Source organism: Notolabrus celidotus, chromosome 8 (genome assembly GCF_009762535.1).
Source record: "Notolabrus celidotus isolate fNotCel1 chromosome 8, fNotCel1.pri, whole genome shotgun sequence".
In the NCBI taxonomy this organism is placed as follows: Eukaryota; Metazoa; Chordata; class Actinopteri; order Labriformes; family Labridae; genus Notolabrus; species Notolabrus celidotus.
This window is the reverse complement of record NC_048279.1, coordinates 14,727,388-14,750,516: the sequence shown is the minus strand read 5'-3', so window position 1 is coordinate 14,750,516 and position 23,129 is coordinate 14,727,388. Positions and strand designations below refer to the sequence as shown.

At 41.0% G+C, this 23,129-nt stretch overlaps 3 protein-coding genes across 5 annotated transcripts; all 3 read left to right on the top strand.

Annotated features, from left to right (window-relative positions):
* The first annotated feature begins 384 nt into the window (after nt 1–384).
* Nucleotides 385–12,308, top strand: eda (ectodysplasin A). 3 transcript variants are annotated; one of them, XM_034690603.1, is made up of 8 exons: nt 385–891; nt 7,033–7,132; nt 9,182–9,220; nt 9,546–9,710; nt 10,055–10,089; nt 10,212–10,263; nt 10,828–10,946; nt 11,258–12,308. In XM_034690603.1, exons 1-8 carry the CDS (start codon nt 565–567, stop codon nt 11,516–11,518), a joined length of 1,098 nt encoding a protein of 365 aa, XP_034546494.1. In that variant the 5' UTR covers nt 385–564; the 3' UTR covers nt 11,519–12,308. The 3 variants fall into 3 exon arrangements, with proteins under 3 accessions (XP_034546494.1, XP_034546493.1, XP_034546492.1); XM_034690602.1 differs by having other exon boundaries at nt 386–891; nt 10,816–10,940; XM_034690601.1 differs by having other exon boundaries at nt 386–891; nt 10,816–10,946.
* A 358-nt stretch (nt 12,309–12,666) lies between these two features.
* Nucleotides 12,667–15,550, top strand: LOC117817938 (tumor necrosis factor ligand superfamily member 13B-like). Its single transcript, XM_034690748.1, has 6 exons — nt 12,667–12,851; nt 12,977–13,065; nt 13,190–13,246; nt 13,329–13,441; nt 13,531–13,675; nt 15,319–15,550. Exons 1-6 carry the CDS (start codon nt 12,667–12,669, stop codon nt 15,432–15,434), a joined length of 705 nt encoding a protein of 234 aa, XP_034546639.1. The 3' UTR covers nt 15,435–15,550.
* A 734-nt stretch (nt 15,551–16,284) lies between these two features.
* On the top strand, nt 16,285–18,745 carry LOC117817904 (transforming growth factor beta activator LRRC32-like). Its single transcript, XM_034690699.1, has 2 exons — nt 16,285–16,374; nt 16,548–18,745. Exons 1-2 carry the CDS (start codon nt 16,285–16,287, stop codon nt 18,423–18,425), a joined length of 1,968 nt encoding a protein of 655 aa, XP_034546590.1. The 3' UTR covers nt 18,426–18,745.
* The last annotated feature ends 4,384 nt before the right edge of the window (nt 18,746–23,129 follow it).

Here is a 23,129-nt window from a genome sequence, read left to right as displayed (position 1 = left end):
CTTTGTTGCCAGATGACTCCTAAGTTTATGGTTAATGAACAGTTAACTATGAAAAGCATCAGTATCAGTAGGTTAATGCATAAAGGCCCAGGAAACACAGCCATATGCTGATATAGGTATAGGCACATTTTCTGCAGACCAGCTAAATACTGCCACATTAGATAACTTTGAGGGACAGTGGGGGTCGTGAGTCTTTGGCACCTATATTTTGGGGGGTCACGGGCTGAAAAGTTTGGGAACCCCTGCTCTACGGAACCTCAGTATCATCTCTGAGGCTTTGCAGCTGCCGACTTTGTCCATTAGGTGTCGCTCCACTACTGCACCTGGTGCATCCAGCCCCCAACCTCTGGCCCGGATTGTCTGGGTTCGCAACTGTCCCTCAGCCAATCACAGTCGAGATGGGCGGGTCTCCATTGTTACTACAGATACTCCGAGAAGTTTGCGCCGACCTGCTGTTGCTGCACCTATGAGTTTCTACGTTGATGAATAACCGCGGCCCGCGCGAGACACACTAGCGAGATTATGCCGAGATAAAGAGCCACTGCCCTCGCGCTCAGTCCGATAATGGCATGCGATGGTTCACCCGCGGAGGATTTCCCGGACAAAGTGATGCCCAGAGCGGCTCCCTGCACGTGCAACAAGAAGTGCAGGAGTCGCAGCAGCAGCAGTGTTGTCTTTCTGGGATTATTCCTGCTGTCGCTGTGTCTGCACGCTGTCACCCTCGTTTGCTATTTGGACCTTCGCTCAGAAGTCAAAAGGGAAATTATCCACCAGAAGCGGGACTCCATGCTGACACTTGCAAGGAGTGACCTGGCTGACCCGGCGGCGGTGCTCTCACCCGGACACCCGCGACTGGACCCCGGGAACAGCCACGGAGGAGACGTTCATGAGGTAAAAACACCAAAAACTAACATCAAAAAAATGAAACAGTTAAAAATGAATAGCTACAGCCACTAATTCAAGACAGCATTGTTTTCATTCCTCACACAGAGGCTGTTCGTGTTCATTCACCTCCGTCCGTCCTCCTGTTCCCGTATCACGGTGTCAGGTTTTGTCTCGGTGCTCTGTTATGGCATGTTTCTGGGCAACTTATTTTACAGTAGCCTTGTCACGAAGTTTTCCCTGCTCAGTTTCCAGACAAATATGTTTTGAAGTAGGGCTCCTGTGTGCGTCAGCCTCTTGGACAAAGATGCACAAAGGTATAAACTTCCATGTCTGTCAGCTGGCCAAAGTCTCGTTTTCAGGTAAACATATCAGGGAAGTCAGATGAGATGTGGTCCAAAAATGATGCCTTCATAACATAAGGAATGAAGATAGTGTAGTTAATCATATACCTCATGAATAGCATATTTTATGTCCTAAATTGAAACACATTTAACCCAATTTGTCTTGTTTCCAGAGCTTTCCCTAAACAGACAGAGGTTGATGCTCAAACCTTAGGCAGCCTGCCCAGCTGGATCCCCTCAGACGGGTCACTCAGTGTGCTGCAGCAGGTGGACGGAAAATTAACTGGATCACCAGCAGGTGCAAAGCCCAGGGGCTGATGTAAATTCATCAGGACTTAGATGGGGCAGTTGGTACTTGGAGCTGAGCCAGGCTCGTCTCACATGTGTTTTCTTTTCTGGCAGCGGTCTGATTGAATGTTCAGTGTGTTGTCTGTGGCTTTGGCAACAGCAGACCCCCCCCTCCTCTTCCTCACCACCACCACCTCCACACACTCCCTAATCTCATCAGTACAAAGGGACCGAGTGTAGGTCTCAACTTTGCTTGCTCAATTAGCTCATGTGTCACCAGTTGTGTAACCTTTTAGAGAAAACGATCCTCTGTGTGGGGTATTGGCTGGACTTAAAGTTGTGCAGAACCCCTAAACATGATAACCACCCGGAGGAGTTTGTACAGGATGTAGGCATTTATATCTCAGTAGGAAACATTATCGAGTTCAGATGCTGGTTTTGGTTTTTGCAACATTTTCCTTTCACAAGTGGAAAGCTCAGCCTATTCATTTAGTGCTTTGCAAAGCTTATTTTAGTTTGGTTTCCCTGGTTAAAACCGAGCGAGATGGGTTTGGAATTCAACCCAGATGGTGACGCTTCATGAGGTGAAAGACTGCGGCCCAGCTGTAAATATTTAACAGTGCTGTGATGCTGTCCGTGCCAGATGTCTGCATTAAACAACTCTGATTACACATCCCACAGTTTACATAGTTGGAGAAACAGGAGCATGTGGCATTTGGACGCAGCGGCCGCACTTGTTAGCTTTTCAAGCGTTTTCCTTTGAAGCGTCTCTTTTTGTGCAGCAAAAAAATGTTTATTGGATTTTTTAACACAAGTCTTCATCAAAGGAACTTCAGCAGCATCAGTGAAATTGGATGTGACAGGCAGGTATACAGACAAGTGTAACAGAACATGAACAGTCATCCCAGACAACAAGCACAGCCAAAGTGATCACGTAAAGGAACAAACATGCACACTGATACACATGCAGTCTATCAAAGTGTTTCCTCGGCTCAAGATGTGTTCCCGTGAAGACACTTGTTGTGGCTTCACCATCATGTCACAACAACTTTGCACACCTATTTGCGTGCGTGTCAAGATACTTTTCAACTGGGCCGGTCAGTGGTGAACATAAATCAGCCATGCCAAACATCATGCCAAGAGGAAATCTAGACATTTTGCTGGCAGTTTCTTGAGTCAAATATGAAGGAAAAATGTAAGTTATTTAAAATCATAGAATCAAAATGTTATTTTCAAGAGAAAAATGACATTGACAAGCCTTTCAAGGCATAAGTGTACTCTTTAAAAGTCTGTGGATTTTTTTTTGTTGCAGTCAGCTCATGCTTTTTTAATCCTCACTTTGATAAAGAATAGAAAATACCGTACTACAGTATGTTATTATTTTGCCATAAAATTACATTTAAAAGTATAATTATTACATAAAACGTTTTCTTTCTTCAGCAACCACTCGTCACTTCTTTCGCATTCTCTCGCTGCAGATGAAAACTGAAGTTAACTTAAAAAACCTGAGGCCAGACTTTTTGTTTTATGCTGGAACTTGGCAGATTTCATAGATACACCCCTGATCTGCAGAAAAACGTTGTTGTTATAACTCCCAGATAAGGATTTGGCTTGTGGGCTGTAATACTACAAGTTTCAAATCAGCTTTCAGAGCGCCGCTATCTGTCATGATGTCTGTTCAGTTTAGTTTTCTCAGATGTTTTCACTGAGATTAAAAAAAACATTCTCAAAACTAAGATTTCCTGAAAGAGATGAAGCATCAAAGCGTCCGTGCAAATGGAAACATCTTGATGAGACCTTTGTTTGCACTAAAAAATTAGGTACCACTTAGCATCTTACACCTTCTCAGTTGCTTCTTAATGAGAGCAGATGATGTGGTCATTAATGGTCCGTGCCTGGGACGTGAACAAACAGTCTTTCCTTCCATGCTCTCAGTCTGTATGCCCTTGAGCAAGGCAGTAAACCCCAGCTGTCCAGCAGATCTGCGCAGTTCCCAACAGTAAAAAGCCCCTACCAGGTGTGTGTGTTTGTGTGTGTGTTGCTTCTAGGTCTGAAACAAGAGTGTGATACAGAGCATGAGTGAAAAAAGAGCAAGTGTCACTGGCACTCAGCCTGAACCTCTCTCACCTGACCTCAGAGAGCGAGACAAAATAAAAATCCATCCATGGAACACTTAATTGCGTTAGCCCGGATTGCTTTTTATTCTTGCCTAACATTTTTCTCATAATCATTATATGAAATAATTTTCTCCTCTGAAGTGTGCCTTCAAAGTCTCACAGAGAACAGATGCTGAAACATCTGGAGTCTAGTTAACGGCTATTAAAAAAGTCAGTTTGATGGGACCCAAAGTCCTCAGCAGTGCATGAGCTCTGGGGCGCCAGGGTGTGCTGTCACCCACTTCTCCTTTAATTGTGACCAGTGCTTGATTAGTTAAAACAGCAGTATCATCTGCGCAGAATGAGCGGGTGTCGGGAACTAATCAGTCTGGTCACAAGTGTTATAAAGTTGAAGGCAGAGGAGGTCGAAACATCAGACGTACGAGGCTGCAAACTTTTCCACACAAGACTGAATAGTCTTGACAGACGGATGGCGTAGACGCCCAGTAAAGATTAAGTCCAGAGTCACAAACATCTACCAAAATAATAAATTCTCTAAGCGTTCAGCTAGAAGTCACTCTGCCAACAAGTGTTGCAACAATCTGACATGTGATTGGCTGCTGACAGGCAACATTTCCCTTAGGTTGAGCTCCACAGCTTTTTTAGATGACAATCTATAGATGCTGTTATTAAATTACCCGAGTTATGGTTGAAAACACATGGGTCTTCCAAAGAGCATTGTGTGATATTGGCTGGGGTGAGGACACTCCTTTTTGTGTGATATTAAAGAAGAATCTTTCAGCCCCATCTTTCAGCCCAGGAGTTTGAAGCACATGAGTTCTATGAGCCTTGTGTCCTCAGCACTTTGCATGAGTAACGCCTGTAACAGCAGTGATGGGCACCCGCTCTGCATCTGGCGCCTGCAGCCACAAGCCCCAAGTTTCACCTCCTCAACTTTTGTAACCTCACATTCTCAACCGCAATTTAGTGACTAATTGTCACTGCTGGCCCAAGATTTCGAGGAGTTACCGCCACAAGAATGTGAGCTCAGGAAAGAAACGCTGGAGCCAAGGCATTTTGTTCTCACAGCTATCCTAAATGTCAGGGAGTTTGGCTTTTATAAGTGCTCAAAAGGGTAAACTACAAGCTGTTGTAATCCTACGTGTTAATAGGGCAAGAAGAAGTCTTGTGATCACAAAATTACACATCCCTGCGGTGACTGAATTTTAGTCATATCCTCACAGAGCAACAGGGAATCGCGTCCTCTCTGCGCACGAGCACCCCCCAACGCTTTGAAGATTTGAAAGCCCTCTAATTAATAGCATTTTTCCCCTTGTGCTGAAAAAAGAATGGTTTACTCAATAGTTGGCACTTGGCATACATACCAACACGTTGTCATCCTGATTTACTGTAACTCTGCATGCCTTTGAAGGCTGTAAATGTTGTAATGAAGTGAAATGAAGCAAACAAGGGCGCAAAACCGTTTCTGAAAGTCGTATAACGGAGTAACTCTTTTCAAGATCACTTTGTAGACTTCATCTAAAGCACCAGTTCGCTAGTAGCTTAGCAGATTGCTTGTTTGTGTTTTTTGTCGTTTTGCTAGGGCTTAATCTCGGGCCAAAAATTGGCTGTTGAATCATGTTTGGCTGTCAGAACAGACGAAAGTGTAATGCCATATGCTTGAACATACACCCAGAATCCTTTGAGAAGTAAAAGCCCCCTATATGCCAACAGCTGGAGAGGAGATGTGGAGACACCTGCGCACCAAATGAACAGCAAACGTCGCTGCTCGCGGGAACATCTGGAGGTCTGTGTGTGTCGATAAACCGTTCCAACACACACAGTCCTCCATCGGGTTGGAATTCCCGTGCTTATAAGGTCAGACATGGCTGGCAGCTGGACATGGATGTAGACTTTAACTGCTTTGAGCTTGCCCAACACAGCCAGCGGGGGGTGTTTGACATGATACAGCTCATCCCACACCGCAGGGGGGGGTTCCCACATCTGAGACGAGGTATGGAAGAAAACTCGAAACATAACTTTACTTGTCTGCCCTTCTTACGGTCTTTCAGTGGCTCTGCTCGCAGAAACCACACAAAGAGGCACCGGGAGTTCAAGCTGCTTTTAGGAGAAGGAGATTTCTCGCCGTCGGGGGTTTAACAACTATGTTTATTTGAGCATCACAGATGGAAACATGGAGAATGTCATCTCGTACCCAACTCTGAATGGCCCCAGGAGGTCAGAGTGTCTGTCAGTAAGCTTGTCCGATTCATCCCCAGAAGTAAAAATAAGTGTAACATCATTATTTATTATCCTCTGATCCATGCTAAGGTGCTGCACGTGTCACTGCTTCGGAGATGTCAGTTATCTAAACTCCAAGCAGATGTCCAGCACAAATACAAGCTGTCAGATCTGTCCTCAGCTATTGAGCGCCTTTATCTTTCACTCCTAACATTATTTACGCTGACACTCCAAAGTGAGACCGAAAAAGATCTCATATATCTACTCGAGGCTCGATGCAAAGAAGCCTTTGGGTGGTCTTGTTGTGTTTCAGGCCCTGAGTTCCCTTTTAGTCTATCGGGGTTCTGGGAGTACTCCAGAGATGTGATCACGAACTGGCTGTCCTAACTGAAGGCGACTTTGAACAATCTGCATTTCTGAACTTCTGAATCCTTAGCACGAGATGTTTTTTTTGTAGTTGTCGGAGCCGGTCGCGTCTCTGGCGTGTTACAGTCAGTTCAGCACGTCCTACAGAGTTCATGTGAATTCGGGACGACCAGAACTAGTCACACAAGAACACAGAGCATGCGGTTTGTCCCACCACTCACTCGCCCATGGGAACACCCCGCCACTGTAGCATAGCTTTCCCCTGTTTTTTTAGGGATGAGCTCAGAGCAGCTCCATCAGATCCTTTTCATTTTTTAGCTTATTCATGCTACCTTGAAATAGGGCTGGGACCAGGTGCCCATGAATGGGTATTGCTCTCACATTAACCGCAATTCATGCCCTCCTTTTGTGTAAAAAGGTGAATTTTAGTGCAGCCGTGTCCAGGTGACTGTCTCAAACAGCACAAACGCAGACAAAAGTGACTCTGGTTACAGGATGGGTTACAGCCCCGATGGGACAGACAATGACTTGGCCACAAATGAATGTGCTTCCTGACAGTGTCTCACTTCTTTTCAAATGCCCCAAGTTGTGTCTGTGCAAACATTATACCCCAAGAATAGAAAGGCCACTTGTAGGCCGTTGGTTTCGCTCTCAAAACGGTATATCACTCATTCCTTTTTTTTTTTTTTTTTTTGGCGTTGCAGGATTAATATGAGATAGTCCTGGCCTGTATGAATTTTTGAAGGGGTTCTCATGAATATTCTGCTTTATGAATTTCCATTCTCATTAATATTTTCCATTTTGTTTTTCACCAGGAGAAGTTACTGCACAGAAATAGCGACTTCCACGCCACAGAGGACCACAGGGGCATAACTCAGCGAGCGAAAAGGAGTCCCGGCAAGCAGCCAGAAACAGGCAAGTTGTTTTCTTTGTTTTATGTGTTGTTATTTTCTCCTGCCGTGTCTTTTGTCTTACACTTTGTTGCTGAACACTGTTAGTTGATTGCCCTCCAGGTCACCTCATCTGTAGTTTTCCTGTTCACAGCTCCATGTCAGTACATTTAATGACAAAAACCCCAACAAATATTTGCTCTCTGATGCACCTGCATCAGTCTATTTTCTGGAAGTACTTGGCAACCACCAGCCAGACTGCTCGGCCCTGTTTTCCGCAACTCTGCTTGTTTGGAGGGGATTCAGTACTGTATAAATACCAGGCTTTTGGTGGGCTTACAACTCTTTAAATTTGAAAACAGTTTGTTAACGGTTTCTCACTTTTTAAGGAAATCGATTTTTACTGCGTTGTGCCTACTTAACAGAGCAGCTCCACCACATAATGTTGCCTAGTTTATAGAGCGAGAGATTAAACGGAATGGGATTGATTATTACTTGGATTGCAAACAAGGACAACAAGGAGTTTGGGAGGGTTTCACCAATTTGAAACAGACAGCGAAAGCCTTTCCCTGATTTCCCCCATCTCGAAATAATAAGAAGTCCCTGAAATATCTTTTTTATCCATCCACTGTGCAGATCTCGACTTTGGACTCCAGCTGTTTTATCTGTTGTACTGAAACATCAGAAAATAAAAATCACGTTGTAGAACATGCGGTCGTTTTCAGGAGACAAGCTGTCATCTGGGACTTTCAGGGTTTCATTATCCCAACAAATTGATTTATTGTAATCGATGGCTTCACAAAAAGCCATGAGGTTGATAGGTTTGAATTTGCGTTTGTAGTTTGTGTTTAGAATGTGAGCTATGCAAATAAAAAAAAGCGTGGCCTTTGAAGTTTCATGTCTGAGTGCAACAAGTGCAGCATGATCACAAGACATTCCGATGTCTGTGGCGTGACACTGAATACTTTGGGGGAAGTTTAGTGATTGTGTTTAAATTAGGAGAAAAAACTCACCTTTGAGACTTTCTACATAAATCAGTAAAGTCCCGAGCCTCTAAACACTAATCATTCCCAGGTCTCTGCTCTCAGCGCACAGACAAAGGCTTTTGTAATCTCAGCCTTAGATGTGTGTGTGTGTGTGTGTGTGTGTGTGTGTGTGTGTGTGTGTGTGTGTGTGTGTGTGTGTGTGTGTGTGTGTGTGTGTGTGTGTGTGTGTGTGTGTGTGTGTGTGTGTGTGTGTGTGTGTGTGTGTGTGTGTGTGTGTGTGTGTGTGTGTGCGTGCGTTCTGGGCACTCCTAACGGGCACCAGATTCCAGATAGGGCTGCTCGTTAAGAGAAATCTATGCGGATGCATCCAGTCATTTAGCCAGAGGAGAAACACTGGCCATATGTTTGAGGGGGACTCAAACTGTGAGGTTTTAAGGTTAAATGGCCTTTGTAGTTGTAATGACATGGTAAACACAAGAGCAGCGAGACGGCTTTTTGAAAAGGATTCTTCAGCTGCATACAGAGCATACATACACACACACGCAGATGCACACTAAGTGCATTTTGTCTTTCAAGCGCTGACACAGATGCCCCTCTCAACATCTATGCACGCACGCACGCACGCACGCACGCACGCACGCACGCACGCACGCACGCACACACACACACACACACACACACACACACACACGTTGTTTAAGGGGAGTCGCACACACAAACACATGCACACACCCACATGTAGACACACTTTCATCTGCATTCTCCATCTGGGCTTAATTCAAAGAAAAGGATTTTGGCAGGATAAAGTATCTCTCTAATGATCTTCTCCAGTTCCACTGCCTGTGAATGCTTAAGGCACTTGTTCATACAGAAGAGGTGAAACCACACTTACAAATTACTACATTAGAAGATACCACAGACTGACATACCTCAACTCCAGTGTTCAGCACCGCACATCTGAATCTGTTATTTTAGCCCATTTTTGATACCTTTTACAGAACGAGCGGTACATTTCAGATGTTATCTGAGATGATAATTGTTCAAGAGACCATTTCAGGACTGATCACACTGCTGTTGCTTTCTTACAGAATCCACTGGGAAGGAGAGGCGGAAAGATAAGAAAAAAGGTAACGCATAATATGGCCTACATTTCAGTTATGTCAGTCATTCATTAGACTACTAGCTGCTGCCTACTTTCAGGATGTAACCTCGAAAAGTTGTTCAGATGTAATAACTAAGTTGGCTTAAAGAATGACACATTTTCCACATCTGATTCTGTCCTCTGGAGACATTTCTCCTCGTCTTGCTGTCTCAATATCAGAATTTACAGTGCTAAACAGACTGTAAAGACATTAGGAGTACATTTTTGATTTCAGGCTGTAAATATAAAAGACACTCCAGACGAAAAATTAAGCGCCTCAGTCTGATATATTTCGTTTTCCATCTTTACAGGGAGAAATAGGCAGGGGCCTCCTGGTCCCCCTGGTCCTCCGGGCCCACAGGGGCCACCGGGCATCCCTGGAATCCCCGGTATTCCTGGGAGCAATGCTGTGGGGCCTGCAGGACCCCCTGGACCCCCTGGGCCACAGGGGCCTCCAGGCAGTCAAGGTCCATCAGGTATAAAACAGAAACGACATGATCCATGCTCAAATAGCAAAGAGTTGAGGCAGAGAACTCGAAAACACCCACGAGTTGAGAGATTTGTTCTTAGATTACAGCGCTTTCCTGTATGGAGACGCGTTCCCACACTAGAAGGGGGCTCAGGTTGTCAAATTGGTGAACTCATTGCCTTCTCAGTTCAAGTCTCTGGTTTAGGCTGTCAAACATACTGTGGGATAGCAGTGATCCATCTTTAAACTATTTCACTGTTTGTTTTGTTTTAATCATCATCTCTTCTTCTCAGTGGTGTCGAAGGCCAGAACTTTATCTTGTATCTCTCTTCCCCTCTTTTATTGTTACAGGGGTTCCCGATAGGACGAAAACAAAGGAATTCCAGGTAGAGTATGTCAGCTGTTAAAATCAAATTTTACCCTAACAAAAAAACCTTCTGATGAAACAGCTGTTTCTCTTGTTCTACCGCGCATCCAGATCAGTCACCAGAGATTTTTTGTTTTTCAGCCTGCAGTGGTTCATTTGCAGGGGCAGGAGACGACAATCCAAGTGAGAGAAGGTGGGTCCTCTGTCTGTTCTCGGTTGTAGTTACACCCCTGTGTTTGACACAGAACAATAAACAGCCTTAATCCCTGTCAGTGTCCTTCGTCAGAGATCTGTGTCTGCAACTGTTCTAATAAACACATGCCTGCTAAACCACAGACTTGCGTAAGACTAAAATAAACATGCCAGGTTTAGTCACTTTTTTAAAGATATTTTCTGTATTTGCTGCAGCTAGGCTAAGAGTTGATGGTCCATGGGGCTAAATATTGCTGCTAATATTTACTATATGGCTATAGTAACCCTGACATAATCCCAGAGCTATTACAGGATTTGTATACAGTTACAGGCTTATATTAGATGTCAGACCCATGTTAACTCGGGTCAAGATCAGACGCCACCCATGCTGGCACACCCAGGTTATCCCACTTTGTCATTTAAGTCATTGAGTGTAAGCATCATCAGCTGGTTTATTTTCCTGCCAGCATGGAGCTCTGGATGCAGTTAAAAACTGCTGATAGCTGTTTATGATGACTGTTTGCCTCTTGTTTGTTTGTTGTGACATGTTTAGATCTCTCTGAAGGCATCCTTAGGAACTGGAAGATGGTGTCCATCCATCACCGCGTGTTTAAAATGCACTCTCGCTCTGGAGAGCTAGAGGTGCTGCTGGACGGTGTCTACTTCATATATAGTCAGGTAGAAGTGAGTACGGTCCTTGACGTAACTCTTATAATTTACAATTCTGAGTCATCAGAACTTGCATTTATAGTTAAGGTTTAAAACTTGCTTGCTTTTACTATCTTTATATATTTGAGTGATATATTTTAAGACTTATTTCATCTCCCTCTCCCTCTCCTAGTGGTAATATGTGATGGTCTATAACTCAGGCCCTTGTTGGCTACACTGATATTCCAGCTGTTTCAGCTTTAAATAAGCTCCTTAATATCATGTCGACTTGTTTTGACTACCCCTCTCAGTCTTCTGTGAATTTTCATGTCTCCCCTCTACACCAGGTGTACTACCTCAACTTCACTGACATTGCCAGCTATGAGGTGATGGTGGACTCCAACCCGTTCCTGCGTTGCACCTGCAGCATTGAGACAGGACAGCGCAAGTTCAACACCTGCTACACGGCTGGTGTGAGTCTGCTCCGTGCGGGCCAGAGGATCTCAATACGCATAGTGTATGAGGACACACTCATCAGCATGACCAACCACACCACCTTCCTGGGAAGTGTCAGACTTGGAGAGGCTCCATCTGCTGGACAGAACTGATAACTACACAGCACAGCAGCACTCAAAAGTAGAGAGAAGTTGCTCACTGCTCAAATCAGAAGCAACTTTCCAGCCTAAGTCTGGGCCCTGTTCAGAGAAAGGTTCTCCCTGGAGAGCTCCTGGCTGACTTTTGTTCACTTTCACAGTTCTAAAAGGACCATATAAACTGGTATGCTTCCCCTCAAATGTTCTCATCAAACAAAAGACTCTATTTATAGTCACCATTTCGTGTCAACACAGACGGCATCTCTCTCTATAACAAGGAAGGACACTGCGCTGACATATACTTAATATTTACATAATTTAAGTGCTGTTGAATGATAATCTTGTATCTCCAAAAACGAAAAGCTATTCAAAATTTTTGCAATTTGTACTCTTGGCCCTTTTTAAACAATTTAAGTACGTTAACAGTTATAAGTAAGCAGTTTAACAAGGGGTTTAAAGCTCCAGATGCCCCCTTGGTAATAAAAATGATTGAAAGAGCATTTCAATGTTCAAAGCAAGTACAAAGTTATCCCCACAAAGCTGAGAGAAACCCATTAAAATTGGGGTTATAAGGTATTCACAATGCAACAGCACTATATATTTTGCACACATTTGCACTAAGGCATCCCTGCAGAATATCAGTGATATGTTTTTTTACAGTGCTATGTTTAGTTACGGTATGAATGAATCCATGTGGAAAAATGATAGTTGTTTATACGTCTCTGTACATATTGTATATAAAATGGGATATACTTTTGTAAATGGAGTTGATTGATGGATTAAAATGTTTCATTTTCTGTCTAAAGGCATTTGTCTTTTGTGTTTTAGCAGCGAGTGGTATTGATTTGAAAGGTTAAAACTTCTTTCACATTGGAGTCTGCTGGCACGAGTACAGACAAGAACGAATGATGTTCTTTGAGTGAGGCCTTTTGTCTTTATTAAAATGTGGCTTTTACTTTGACTGCAAGTTTCACAATACAATAAATTTTGTCTGTAGTCTTCATTCAATCTAAATGAGTTCCATCTTGAGAGGCAGAGAGAAGATAGTTGCTCATTTAGAAACTAATTTTGAAACAGAACACTTTAGGTTTCCGGGTTAACTGATGTGTGACCTCACCCATTTGAGTAACTTGAGGACATCCAGTCACTTTGCAGGTCTCATAATGCTTTACAATACTTTGTTATCGCTCTTAGTATTTATGTTTTGTCTTAGTCTTTTCCTGGTGCACAGAGCCAGCATTTTAAAAAATGATTTTAGAAAACTCCAAGGGGACATAATTCTACAATTAAATCAGCCACGTTCTGAGGGAGTCAGTGGGAAATTGGCCAAGATGTCTAAAACAATGGAGGTATGTCACTGATTATGCGGGATGGAGTCATCTTGGACATTGTACTACTGAGATTTATGCCATTAGTGAGTATTCAGATAAGGCTGCAATAATACATTTTCTCCTAATGCTTTGTTTTCTCTATGGACTTAAAGGCAAGTGCTTTGCAAAGAGCTCAGAGTTCTCTGAAGATCTCTTCTAGGAGAGTAAAACGGGAACAGAGCAGCTGCAGAGGTGGGTCAGAGCTGAGGACTGAAAATGTGTCCATTAGTTACGCTCTAATCTGTTATTGAGCACATAAACAGTGTATGCTGAGTTAATAAAATTAAAGTATTATGTTTATTTCCCCTCTTGCCAGCTCCAACATCATTCCTGTATTTAACAGCTAACACTAACAAACAACCAGGCATTAGAAGTAAAACTGAATTCAAGTTTGTGTCTTTAGCAACCCACCGTATGCCATTATTTTGAATAAGTGTATCTGGCTGCTCCCACAGGAAATATATTAGAGATCCCTTGGACCATTTCTGCGCAGCGAGGAAATGCAATTTCACAGAAGGAAAAACAGAATGTTGTCCAAGAAGATGGTTATTACTTGGTGTTTGGACAAGTATTGTGTCACTTTAATTCAAGCATAACTAAGTTGATTTACATCTGATTTGTTCCAACTATTCTGCTAATGTTCTGCTTAATTCACAGGTTCTGTTCACAAGCCAAAGTGCTGTTATGGGTCATATTATTCAAAGTTGGAGTTCAACTAGAACAGGAATAACATCAACAGAGCTATTGCGTTGCCTGCAAGAAATGCCAGATCATACTCCTGCCAATACATGCCACACAGCAGGTCAGAGAGGCACTTACTGTGTGGCCACTTAAAGAAATAGCTTTACAGTTTTGAGAAACATGCTTATTTGCTTTATTGGGGAAAGATTAACACCACTACCATGTGTGAATGGTGAATGGCTAAAATGTACAGCTAGGAAATAGGTAGATTAAATTCAGACTTGACAAACTCTGCTCAAACCTTACACAAAATTAGCCTACTAGCTCTTGATATTGTAACTTAAGAATAAAAACAACATTGGTTGTATAAGTGATGGTTTGCTGTGCTCGACTATATCTTTTTTAGAAGTTGTTTGACTTTATTGACTATTGTCATCACCTTGAGGTTTCTACTAGTGGTGGGCGTATTGATTCTGTGGTATCGATATATCGATCCTCACACACTACTCATTTGAGTGTCGATTACTCTAAAAAATATCGATACTAATTAATAAATGCGAAATAAAAGCGCATGTGTCACTTCTTTTAGGGTAACTTACTCCAAAGTTTTGTACTGAAGAGGCTGTTTTAAGCTTTCCACTCAGAGAATTTAAATAAAGGATGTTAATTATTTATGTGTTTTTCTAAATTTATTTCATTGTTTAAAAAAAGGCCACCAAAGGATTTGTATATTAAAGTTGTTAAATGAACAGTATTTGTCATGGGAGTTGCCTTTCAAGCATTGCATTTTTTTATTTTTATATCACTGAAAGTACCAGCATCAGTATCGGGTATAAATCGCCAAAAAAGGCCATTCTCTCTCTCTCTCTCTCTCTCTCTCTCTCTCTCTCTCTCTCTCTCTCTCTCTCTCTCTCTCTCTCTCTCTCTCCCTCTCTCTCCCTCTCTCTCTCTCTCTCTCCCTCTCTCTCCCTCTCTCTCTCTCTCTCTCTCTCTCTCTCTCTCTCTCTCTCTCTCTCTCTCTCTCTCTCTCTCTTTTCTCTTTCTCTTTCTCAAACCACAACGCATCAGCACGCATCAGCTCTAAATTGTAATTCTTGATTCATCATAAAAGGCATCAGGTGTAAATGATTCATTGTTTGTTAACTCATTAAGTGTTGCTGACAGAGGTTTTTGTCACCACTAAGTACATCAGGGCTAGCTGTTTCCCTCTGTCTCCAGTCTTTGTGCTAAGCAAAGCAAAAGAGCTGCTAACTTCATTTTTATTGTGAAGTGTGTTGTTACTTTCAAACAGTTTGGAGAATGCTCCCAGGGGGATTGAGTCACATGAACAAATCATGGCTAACTAACTCCCTCTGTGTCTCCTCTTTGTGATAAGTTAAGTAAGTTGGCTGCTAACACTAACCTATAAATGACAATGCTATCTTAATCATCTCATCTATCCTTACCAAGAAAGATTAGGCCTCTTTAAATAGTTGAGATGTTTCTTTAGCCTTATTGTGGCAGTTTTCTCAAAACATCAAAGATATATGAATGAAACATCAAAATATCAGAGAGGTACAAATAATATTTTATATTATGTGCTTGATACCACAGCAAGTACGTGATAAGTTTAACTTAACTTGGCCTTCTTTGACAATATATTGCTGAAGCTGATAGCCTATAGTAGCCTCATAGATGTTATAGCAGATTTTCTGGTTCTATAATGAATCACCTGTGTTATATCTCCTCTAATGCCTTCCTATACTGTGTATTTTTTTCTGACAGGCATAGTGCAGCTGCATCAGGACGATGAGCTACAGTTAGTGACACCAGACAAGCCCCAGGCCTTCATCTCTCTGGACGCAGAAGCCACCTTTTTTGGTGTCATACAGCTAAATTGAAAAAAGACAGTACGGAGATGATAACAATGCAGCTCAATGTTTCAGGATGTAGGAAACTGACACTGAGCTGTGTGACGGGAAGCTGATAAAGGACAGAGTGACAGTGTTAGGAAAACTGCTGGGTAACTTTTCTTTTTTTAAATGAACTGTTCATCATCATCTTTTCAAGACTTTAAAAATATGTTTAGCTTTAAACCTTCAAAGTGTACCTTCCTCCACCTGGGCCTGCCGTCTAGCTTTGTTTATATGTGATTCCACCCCCTTTCATCAGTCTATTTTAGCATGTCTCTTTATACTTTGCTGGGGGCTTCCCTGCAGCTCCACCTCCACACTGTCTGTTTATTTGTTCCTCTCATCTATTTTAGAACAGTTTCCGTGTTCCTAAGACTTTGTCAGGAACAAACAAAGGTATAAATTTATACCGCTTTGGGGGTATATCCTGGTTGACATGAAATCCTTAACACTATGCAGCCAAATACTGTATATTATATTAAAGTTGTAGTTAATAAAAATATACAGAGGTGAAAATATGTTCTTTGGTGATATTTCCATTTAAGTTTTGTTTGAATTCATGAATCTTTAAATGGTTATATTAAGCACAGAAGAATAACTAAATAAAAATTATTCAAATTTAAGGGTTTGTGTTTTTTACAGTTTCTTAATAGAAGGTGTCCTATCTCAGTGGCCAAGCCTTTATTGTCTAAATATACTATCCTCAGTGCCTATCTGGTGTCTGCAGCTGTTTTCCCTATCTCTTTTTTTTATGTAGCATGGGTATAAGAGGGTGTGTGAGTGTGTTTACGAGCCCTTACAGCTGTGGTACAGTGCTCAGAACAGCAGCAGAGGGAGGATGGTCAGACACATGTTTTCTCATCTTCTACTACTCTGGTCGTTCAGCCATGACCTCTGTATAACTGGACTGACACATCTCCAGCCAAAGGTAAGCTTACTGTGAATCATCAAAAAAGTGTAATACCATTGCAATTTTTAAGTCCTTCAAGTTGCAAATTTTCTGCTGTGTTTGAGATCTTAGAACTGTTAAGGTTGTTTGACTTTGGTTTCCATGGTTCACTCTATGATTATGATTATGATTAATGTTCCTTTCATTCCAAGGAGGGGTCCTGGAACAACCAGAGTCTCTATTCTGTCCCCCTGGATTTGGATGTAAGGCTGAGAAGACTAGACCTGTCCAATAACTTCATCAGACAGTTGCACACACTTGCACTGCCATACTTGGAGCAGCTGGACCTGAGCTCCAACCAGCTGGATCTCATCTCCGAGGGAGCTTTTGAAAAGCTGGCTCGACTTGAAGAGTTGAATTTGTCCAGAAATGCTCTGAACAACAACCTTGGCAGTAACACTAAAGCCTTCCGATACATCAGCAGACTGAGGAGTTTGGACATATCAATGAACAGGTTGAGTGATGATGCAGTGGAGCTGTACCTTCAAAACAAACCTTTTCTTGATCAACTTAAGATGACGGGAAATGCTGTAACAAGACTTTCGCACAAGTTGTTCAAGGAGAGTAAAGGTTTGAGGTCCATTACTATTGATGACAATCTGATATCAGAGATAGAACAGGGGACATTTGAAACACTGAACCATTTAGAGATGCTCAACTTGGCCAAAAATAACCTAGCAAATATCTGTGATTTTAAACTACATCAAGTTAAATATCTGAATCTGAGTAGAAATTCTGTGGAGTTCTTTGTTACACGTGAGGAAAACCGGTTTTACATGCTTGAAATTCTTGATCTGAGTCACAACAAACTCATTTATTTCCCGATTGTTCCAAAGATAAATAGTTTGAAGTATTTATACTTACAGAATAACATGATTGGTGCCTTGGGTTCAGAGGCTACTATGGTGTCAGAAGTCAACGCTCTGTATAGCGAGCTAATGAGGGAGAGAATAGTCAAAAAAAACAACCTACACTCAAACTGGAGGCTAATGCCACTGACTTACATCGACCTGAGCTACAACCACTTCAGGTCTTTCCCCTTAGAGACTTTGAGCCTTTTATCATCTTTAGAAACTCTGAATTTTAGCTTCAATTGTCTACAAAACATCATGTGGAATATTAGAGAACATACGGAACCAGGAAGCCCTCGGCAGCTTTTCTTTCATGCTTTAAAGTACCTTGACTTACAAAGTAATGGACTTGCATCAATTTCCCAGCAATTTCTTGAAGCACTCAAAAAAGTAGAGACATTAAATCTGCAAGACAATTCTGTACAACCTTGTGCCTTGATGGATGATTTGCAAAGCTCTCAGTCATCTCGGCAAATAAAGCTCAACTCCTCCTGTGTTCTCTTTGGGAAGTTAAGGACTCTTAAAGATCTAAATCTTCAGAAAAACAGCATAGAAATGCTTCAGTCAAACTCATTTCTGAAAACCTCTTTGCGTTCTCTGAACCTTGCAGGAAATCCAAATATGGTGATGCAAGAGAGTGCATTTGAAGGTGTGCAAAACACTCTTGAGTCCTTGATTCTCAGTGAAATAAACATGACCAGCTCTGATCTTTCTTTACCCTGCATGCCAGCTTTGACTCACCTGAACATTTCTAACAACCACCTAGATATGATACCCAGCACTTTAAGCTGCTCTCCTCTGAGAGAACTTGACATAACAAATAATGATTTTATGTCTTTAAACCAGTCTTTGATTCTTGCTCTATCTGCACACCTAAATCTCATGTATATAAGTAGAAATAATTTTAACTGTTGTGAAGGTAAATGGCTAACAGTCCTAGATGAGCTAAAGATAAACCTGCCTGACATTAATGACACCGTATGCTTTACAAGTGATGGAAACATTTCAGTGACAGAATATCTAGAAAACAATGCAGTGCCATGTTTGTTTCATACAAAGTCACAGGAAATACACTTTGGACAGATGGTAGTAATTGCTTTATTTTTAACTGTGTTAATAACAGTATTGATTGTGTTTACCAGAAAGTTGTGTTGCACACAGGGGTCCTTAATTGTGTGATTTCTAAGATATGTTTTTCTGGTTTATTGTGTTCATTTTTTATGCAGAGGGTAAGAAACCAAACACATTTGGTGAGCAGGCTGCACCAAATGTACCAGAACTCTGACGGCTTTTCTTATAAACAGAAGTTAGGATTAATGGCTGCATAGACTGTAAAAACTAACAGACCGTTACTTAATGAAATGCTGTAAAATCCTTGTCATCTGGCACATGATTTTGTCCTGATTTTCTTTCAAGCTCCATTAAAACTTTCTCTCCCTTGTTAATCTGAATGACATGCATTAATCTGTGTGTCCTGCTGCCAAAATATGATGATTAAATTTGGCCTTATTTACTCTCAAGTTGTTTGGTTACGTGTTTGCCAAAATCACTAATCAGGCAGAGGATTTTATGCCCATCCTTTTCTGTGAAATGTTTCTAAGTTTAATTTTGGCTCAGATGTTTTGACGTCTGTGAAGGCGTGCTCAACATTCCCAGAATCTTCACGAGACCAGTTTGCAACACCAAAAAGAGACGTTTTTTGAGTTGATCTTATTCATGTTGTAAAGACATTTTTATTATCTTTAAGAAATATTGATACCCGCATTTGTTTGTTTTCTGTCATTTATATTATATTTGGCTTTGATCCCCAGAAGATGTCATTAAGTACAATAGTAAATGTGCCGTTAAAATAAATGTAGTGTTCCCAATAACGAGAAGCTGTTGGCAGCCCTTATTCAAGAAAAACACCCACATCTCTACTAGTGAAAAATTAAAGACTAGGTTTCAGATGGCTAGAACTTTGATGTCTGTGAATTTATGTTCTTATTTGAGCAATTTGAACTCCACCAAGTCATAAAACATTGACTGGAAGGCAACTATCATTCAGAGCGAGGTGCATTCACACTCAATAAATCATGCTGAATTTGGATCCATAGTTTGAAGAAAAACAGACTCCTCCATGTAGCAGATACATATTTAAATAAACGAACAACACTATTACAAACAGACATTGTGAGAGGGAAAAGTATGAAGCCTGATGACATGCTGCAGTGTAAAATAAATCTAAGAAAGGAAAAAGGTTACACAATTTAGAATTATTGTATCACAATTTCAACAAGCGGTTCAGCCTGTGGTAAAAGTGTCATGCAGGGTGATCCTGTTGAGCAATGCTCTTACTGTCTTCTTATTGACACATCTTTCCCCTTTAAGCAGATGCAAAATGGCATTTTGCCGTTTTCATGCCCGTAACCACTTGTCCACTGGGTATAGCTGTACAGTGATGTCAGCTTCAGTTAAAGCAGCCAGGATTCCTTTATCAATCTGCTTCTTAAGCAGTGTAACTGAAGTAAATGTCTTTGTTGCCCCACCCACAAGATTTAGATCAAGTAGCAGCTTGACAAGTTCAAGCAAAGAGCATGCAGAGAAAAGAACACTGTGTGGATAGTATTAGGTGTAAAACCATAGGAATGCAACTAGCAAATTGTATTCATTCTTCTTCTTGGTGATTAATAGGAGCTGGCATTTAGGCATTGGAAGAAGCTTGTGTGTTAGCACACCAGGGCCAGTATTCAAAAACCCTGTCAGTGCCTCCCTCCAGGCTAACTGCATTTTTATTTTATCTCATTATTTCCAGTAAACTGTTGTCATCATTTAAACCAAAGTCTGAGGAAATATCTCTTACCAAGGACAATTTACTTTCTCACTTTTCTTCTAAACCCAACCCTTGACAGAGTTGTCTAATTATCAAGAGGTTTGTGTTGCTGCCTTGTTTACTTTTATTTATTTAGCATTACTCTGTCTTCACAAAAAAGGTAGTGTTCTTCTTTCTTTAACATGTTATTGGTTTAACAGCAATTCACTAAAAGACATTATTAAGGCTTTGTTTATAATATATAAAAACCTTCCCTGCAATATATTAGAAGTTCCTCCTTGCAAAAGTTTGTAAAGATTACTTTCTTGTTTTCTCTTTTTCATTAGAGGAAACAAAAATAGGGAACACATGTGAGTCTGTAATATTAAGTACACACTTCACATTCAGAATTCAGACTCGGCTTTATTGACCAGGTATACACAAGGAGTTTGTAGAATAATTCTCATGGAGTTAGAGTTCGTCAAACAGAAGACAACCAAGATGCACAATGTTGCAAATACTCAGTAAAATAAAAAAAAAAGAAGTTAGATATTTATATGCCTATTGTGAATTCACAGAAAAGTACCCATGAAACATCTCTCATTAATAACATTAGTGTTCCATATATTACATGTTCATCCATTGTTGATTGATAAATCTGGCCTCCCAACACACAATTTACCAAATTGCACTACATGGAAGTTACTATGTGACTTGGCACATTCACAAATAACTACTGTATCTATCTGAATCGCACTGTTTTTCATACTGTGTATGTTTGTTTTTAAATAACCTCGTGCAATTTTTATCGTACAATAACTTACCTTATCTATTTATCAGATAGACGTGTACATAGTGTGTATACATCCGTAATAGTTGCCATATTTTATTTTATTTTTACTTTATTTTATTCTATTTTATTTTATTTTATTATATTATATTTTACCCTTGTCATTGCTATTACTAATGTTATTATATTTTTTAACTATGTTAGTACATTGTTGTATTCCCCTGTCCCGTTGGGGGACAAATAAAGTATATCTTATCTCTTATATCTTACTAAGTGCGTCACGAGCTATGTTCATTGTGACCAACGTTAATCAGTGAGATTTCCACATCTGCACACACACCTCTCTGAAGCAGGCTATATTAAGCAGCTTTAGCCCTCCTGTTATCCTCAAATTTTACTGAGCTGTGCATTCTTCTATATGTCAGCTCCACCCCTATGTTGTGTGAATCATCAGTGTCTTCACAGGACAGTATTTCCCACCCCACACTACAGCAAATATCAATGTTCTCATGGGAAAGAAATGTCCCCCTTGTCGTATGTTGTTTGACCTATCAGAAGTTCTCACAGTGCGACAGGTATGGTGATGTCAGATTAGGGCTCTAAAGCAGAGGGAGGTTTTTCTAGATAATAAAATTGTATGTTATAGGGACCTCAGTATCATCCAAAAACAACCAATACAAATGTGTACAAAGCATAGACTGTATAAAATATGGACGTAGTATCCGTGACGTCACCCATCTGTTTCTGAACGCTGTTTTGAAGCCAATCGGCTGCGGCAGCCATATTGCTTCTGTCGACCCAGTGTGACGTAAAGAGGCGGGCTTTGAGCCTCCTAGCCAACAGCTACAGTGTTCCCACAGGCAGAGGCAGGCTGTGCCTCTCATTGGAAGACTAGTAATCTCAATATCTTCAAAATTGGAACGTTAGAAAAAAAATTCCCCCCCCTCACAGTGAGAGCAGATCGAGAAATGAGCTATCCAGACTACACTCATCTTTTGTACCAGGCTGTAAACATGTTTATTTCTGCTGTAAAGATCGTCTTTTCCCCATTCATGTTTATGTGACATCCGGTACTTCCAGAGCCAGCCTCAAGCGGATCCTCTATGAACTGCAGCTTTTAACACTTCAACATTGACTCATATTTTTAGACTGGAGTTTGCCGCTTGGTTAAAAAAGTAGATATTTATTATGTTTTAAACAAGCGGCAACCTCCCGTCTAAAAATATGAGTCCAATGGGGAAGTGCTAAAAACTGCAGTTCATCGAGGATCCGCTTGAGGCTGGCTCCAGAAGTACTTTAAACCACATACACACCAATTCAAAACAGACAATCTTTACAGCAGAAATAAACACATTTACAGCCTAGTACAAAAGACGAGTGTAGTCTGGATAGCTCATGTCTCGATTGGCACACACTGTACGGGGGTGAATTTTTTTCTAACGTAGCAATCTTGAAGATAATGAGATTATGAGCCTTCCAATGAGAGGCACAGCTGACTTGATTGACAGGCGGGAACACTGCAGCTGTTTGCTAGGAGGCTCAAAGCCTGCCTCTTTACCTCACAGCAGCAATATGGCTGCCACCGCCGATTGGCCTCAAAATAGCGCTTCAAAAACAGATGGGTGACGTAACGGATACTACGTCCATATTTTATACAGTCTATGGTTTTAAACTGCTAATAAAGCCAGGGGTCAAATTGACCCCAAGGAACACGGATGCGTATAAAAATGTGTGGAAGAAATTGGAACACATCATCATATGAATTTTTCTGTTTACCCAGTTGTCCCCCGTTTGAATTAGGAAAAGTCATGAAATATAAAGCAAAAAAAATATGTTAAACCCTCCTGTTATGTTGCGGGTCAAACTGACTCTTTTAAAAGTCTATTTTAGGCAATATATGCCTTCCAAACCAGCTAAATGCAGCATAAAAATCTGGGACAGAAGAGGTGTCTCGTGTTAATTTATCAACATCACTTCATAAAAAAAATCATTCAAAATGTAAAATAAAACAAACAAAAATCTATGTCATGTGAAACTATTGCATTTATATGTGGGGCTTTCCAATGTACATTAAAAAAAAAAGGTTTAACATTAATTTGAATGAAAAACGAGTGAGTTATCCTCATTCAACCATGATCTGTGAGAATTAAAAAACACCAATGGACTAAATCATAATTTAAATGGTTAGTAATGGAGTTAAAAATTAGATTTAAAAAAAATGTGTATTGGGATTTTTGGGATAATTGAATATGCCCCGGGTCAAATTGACCCAGGAACATTATTGCTGCTCCAGAGAAACGAT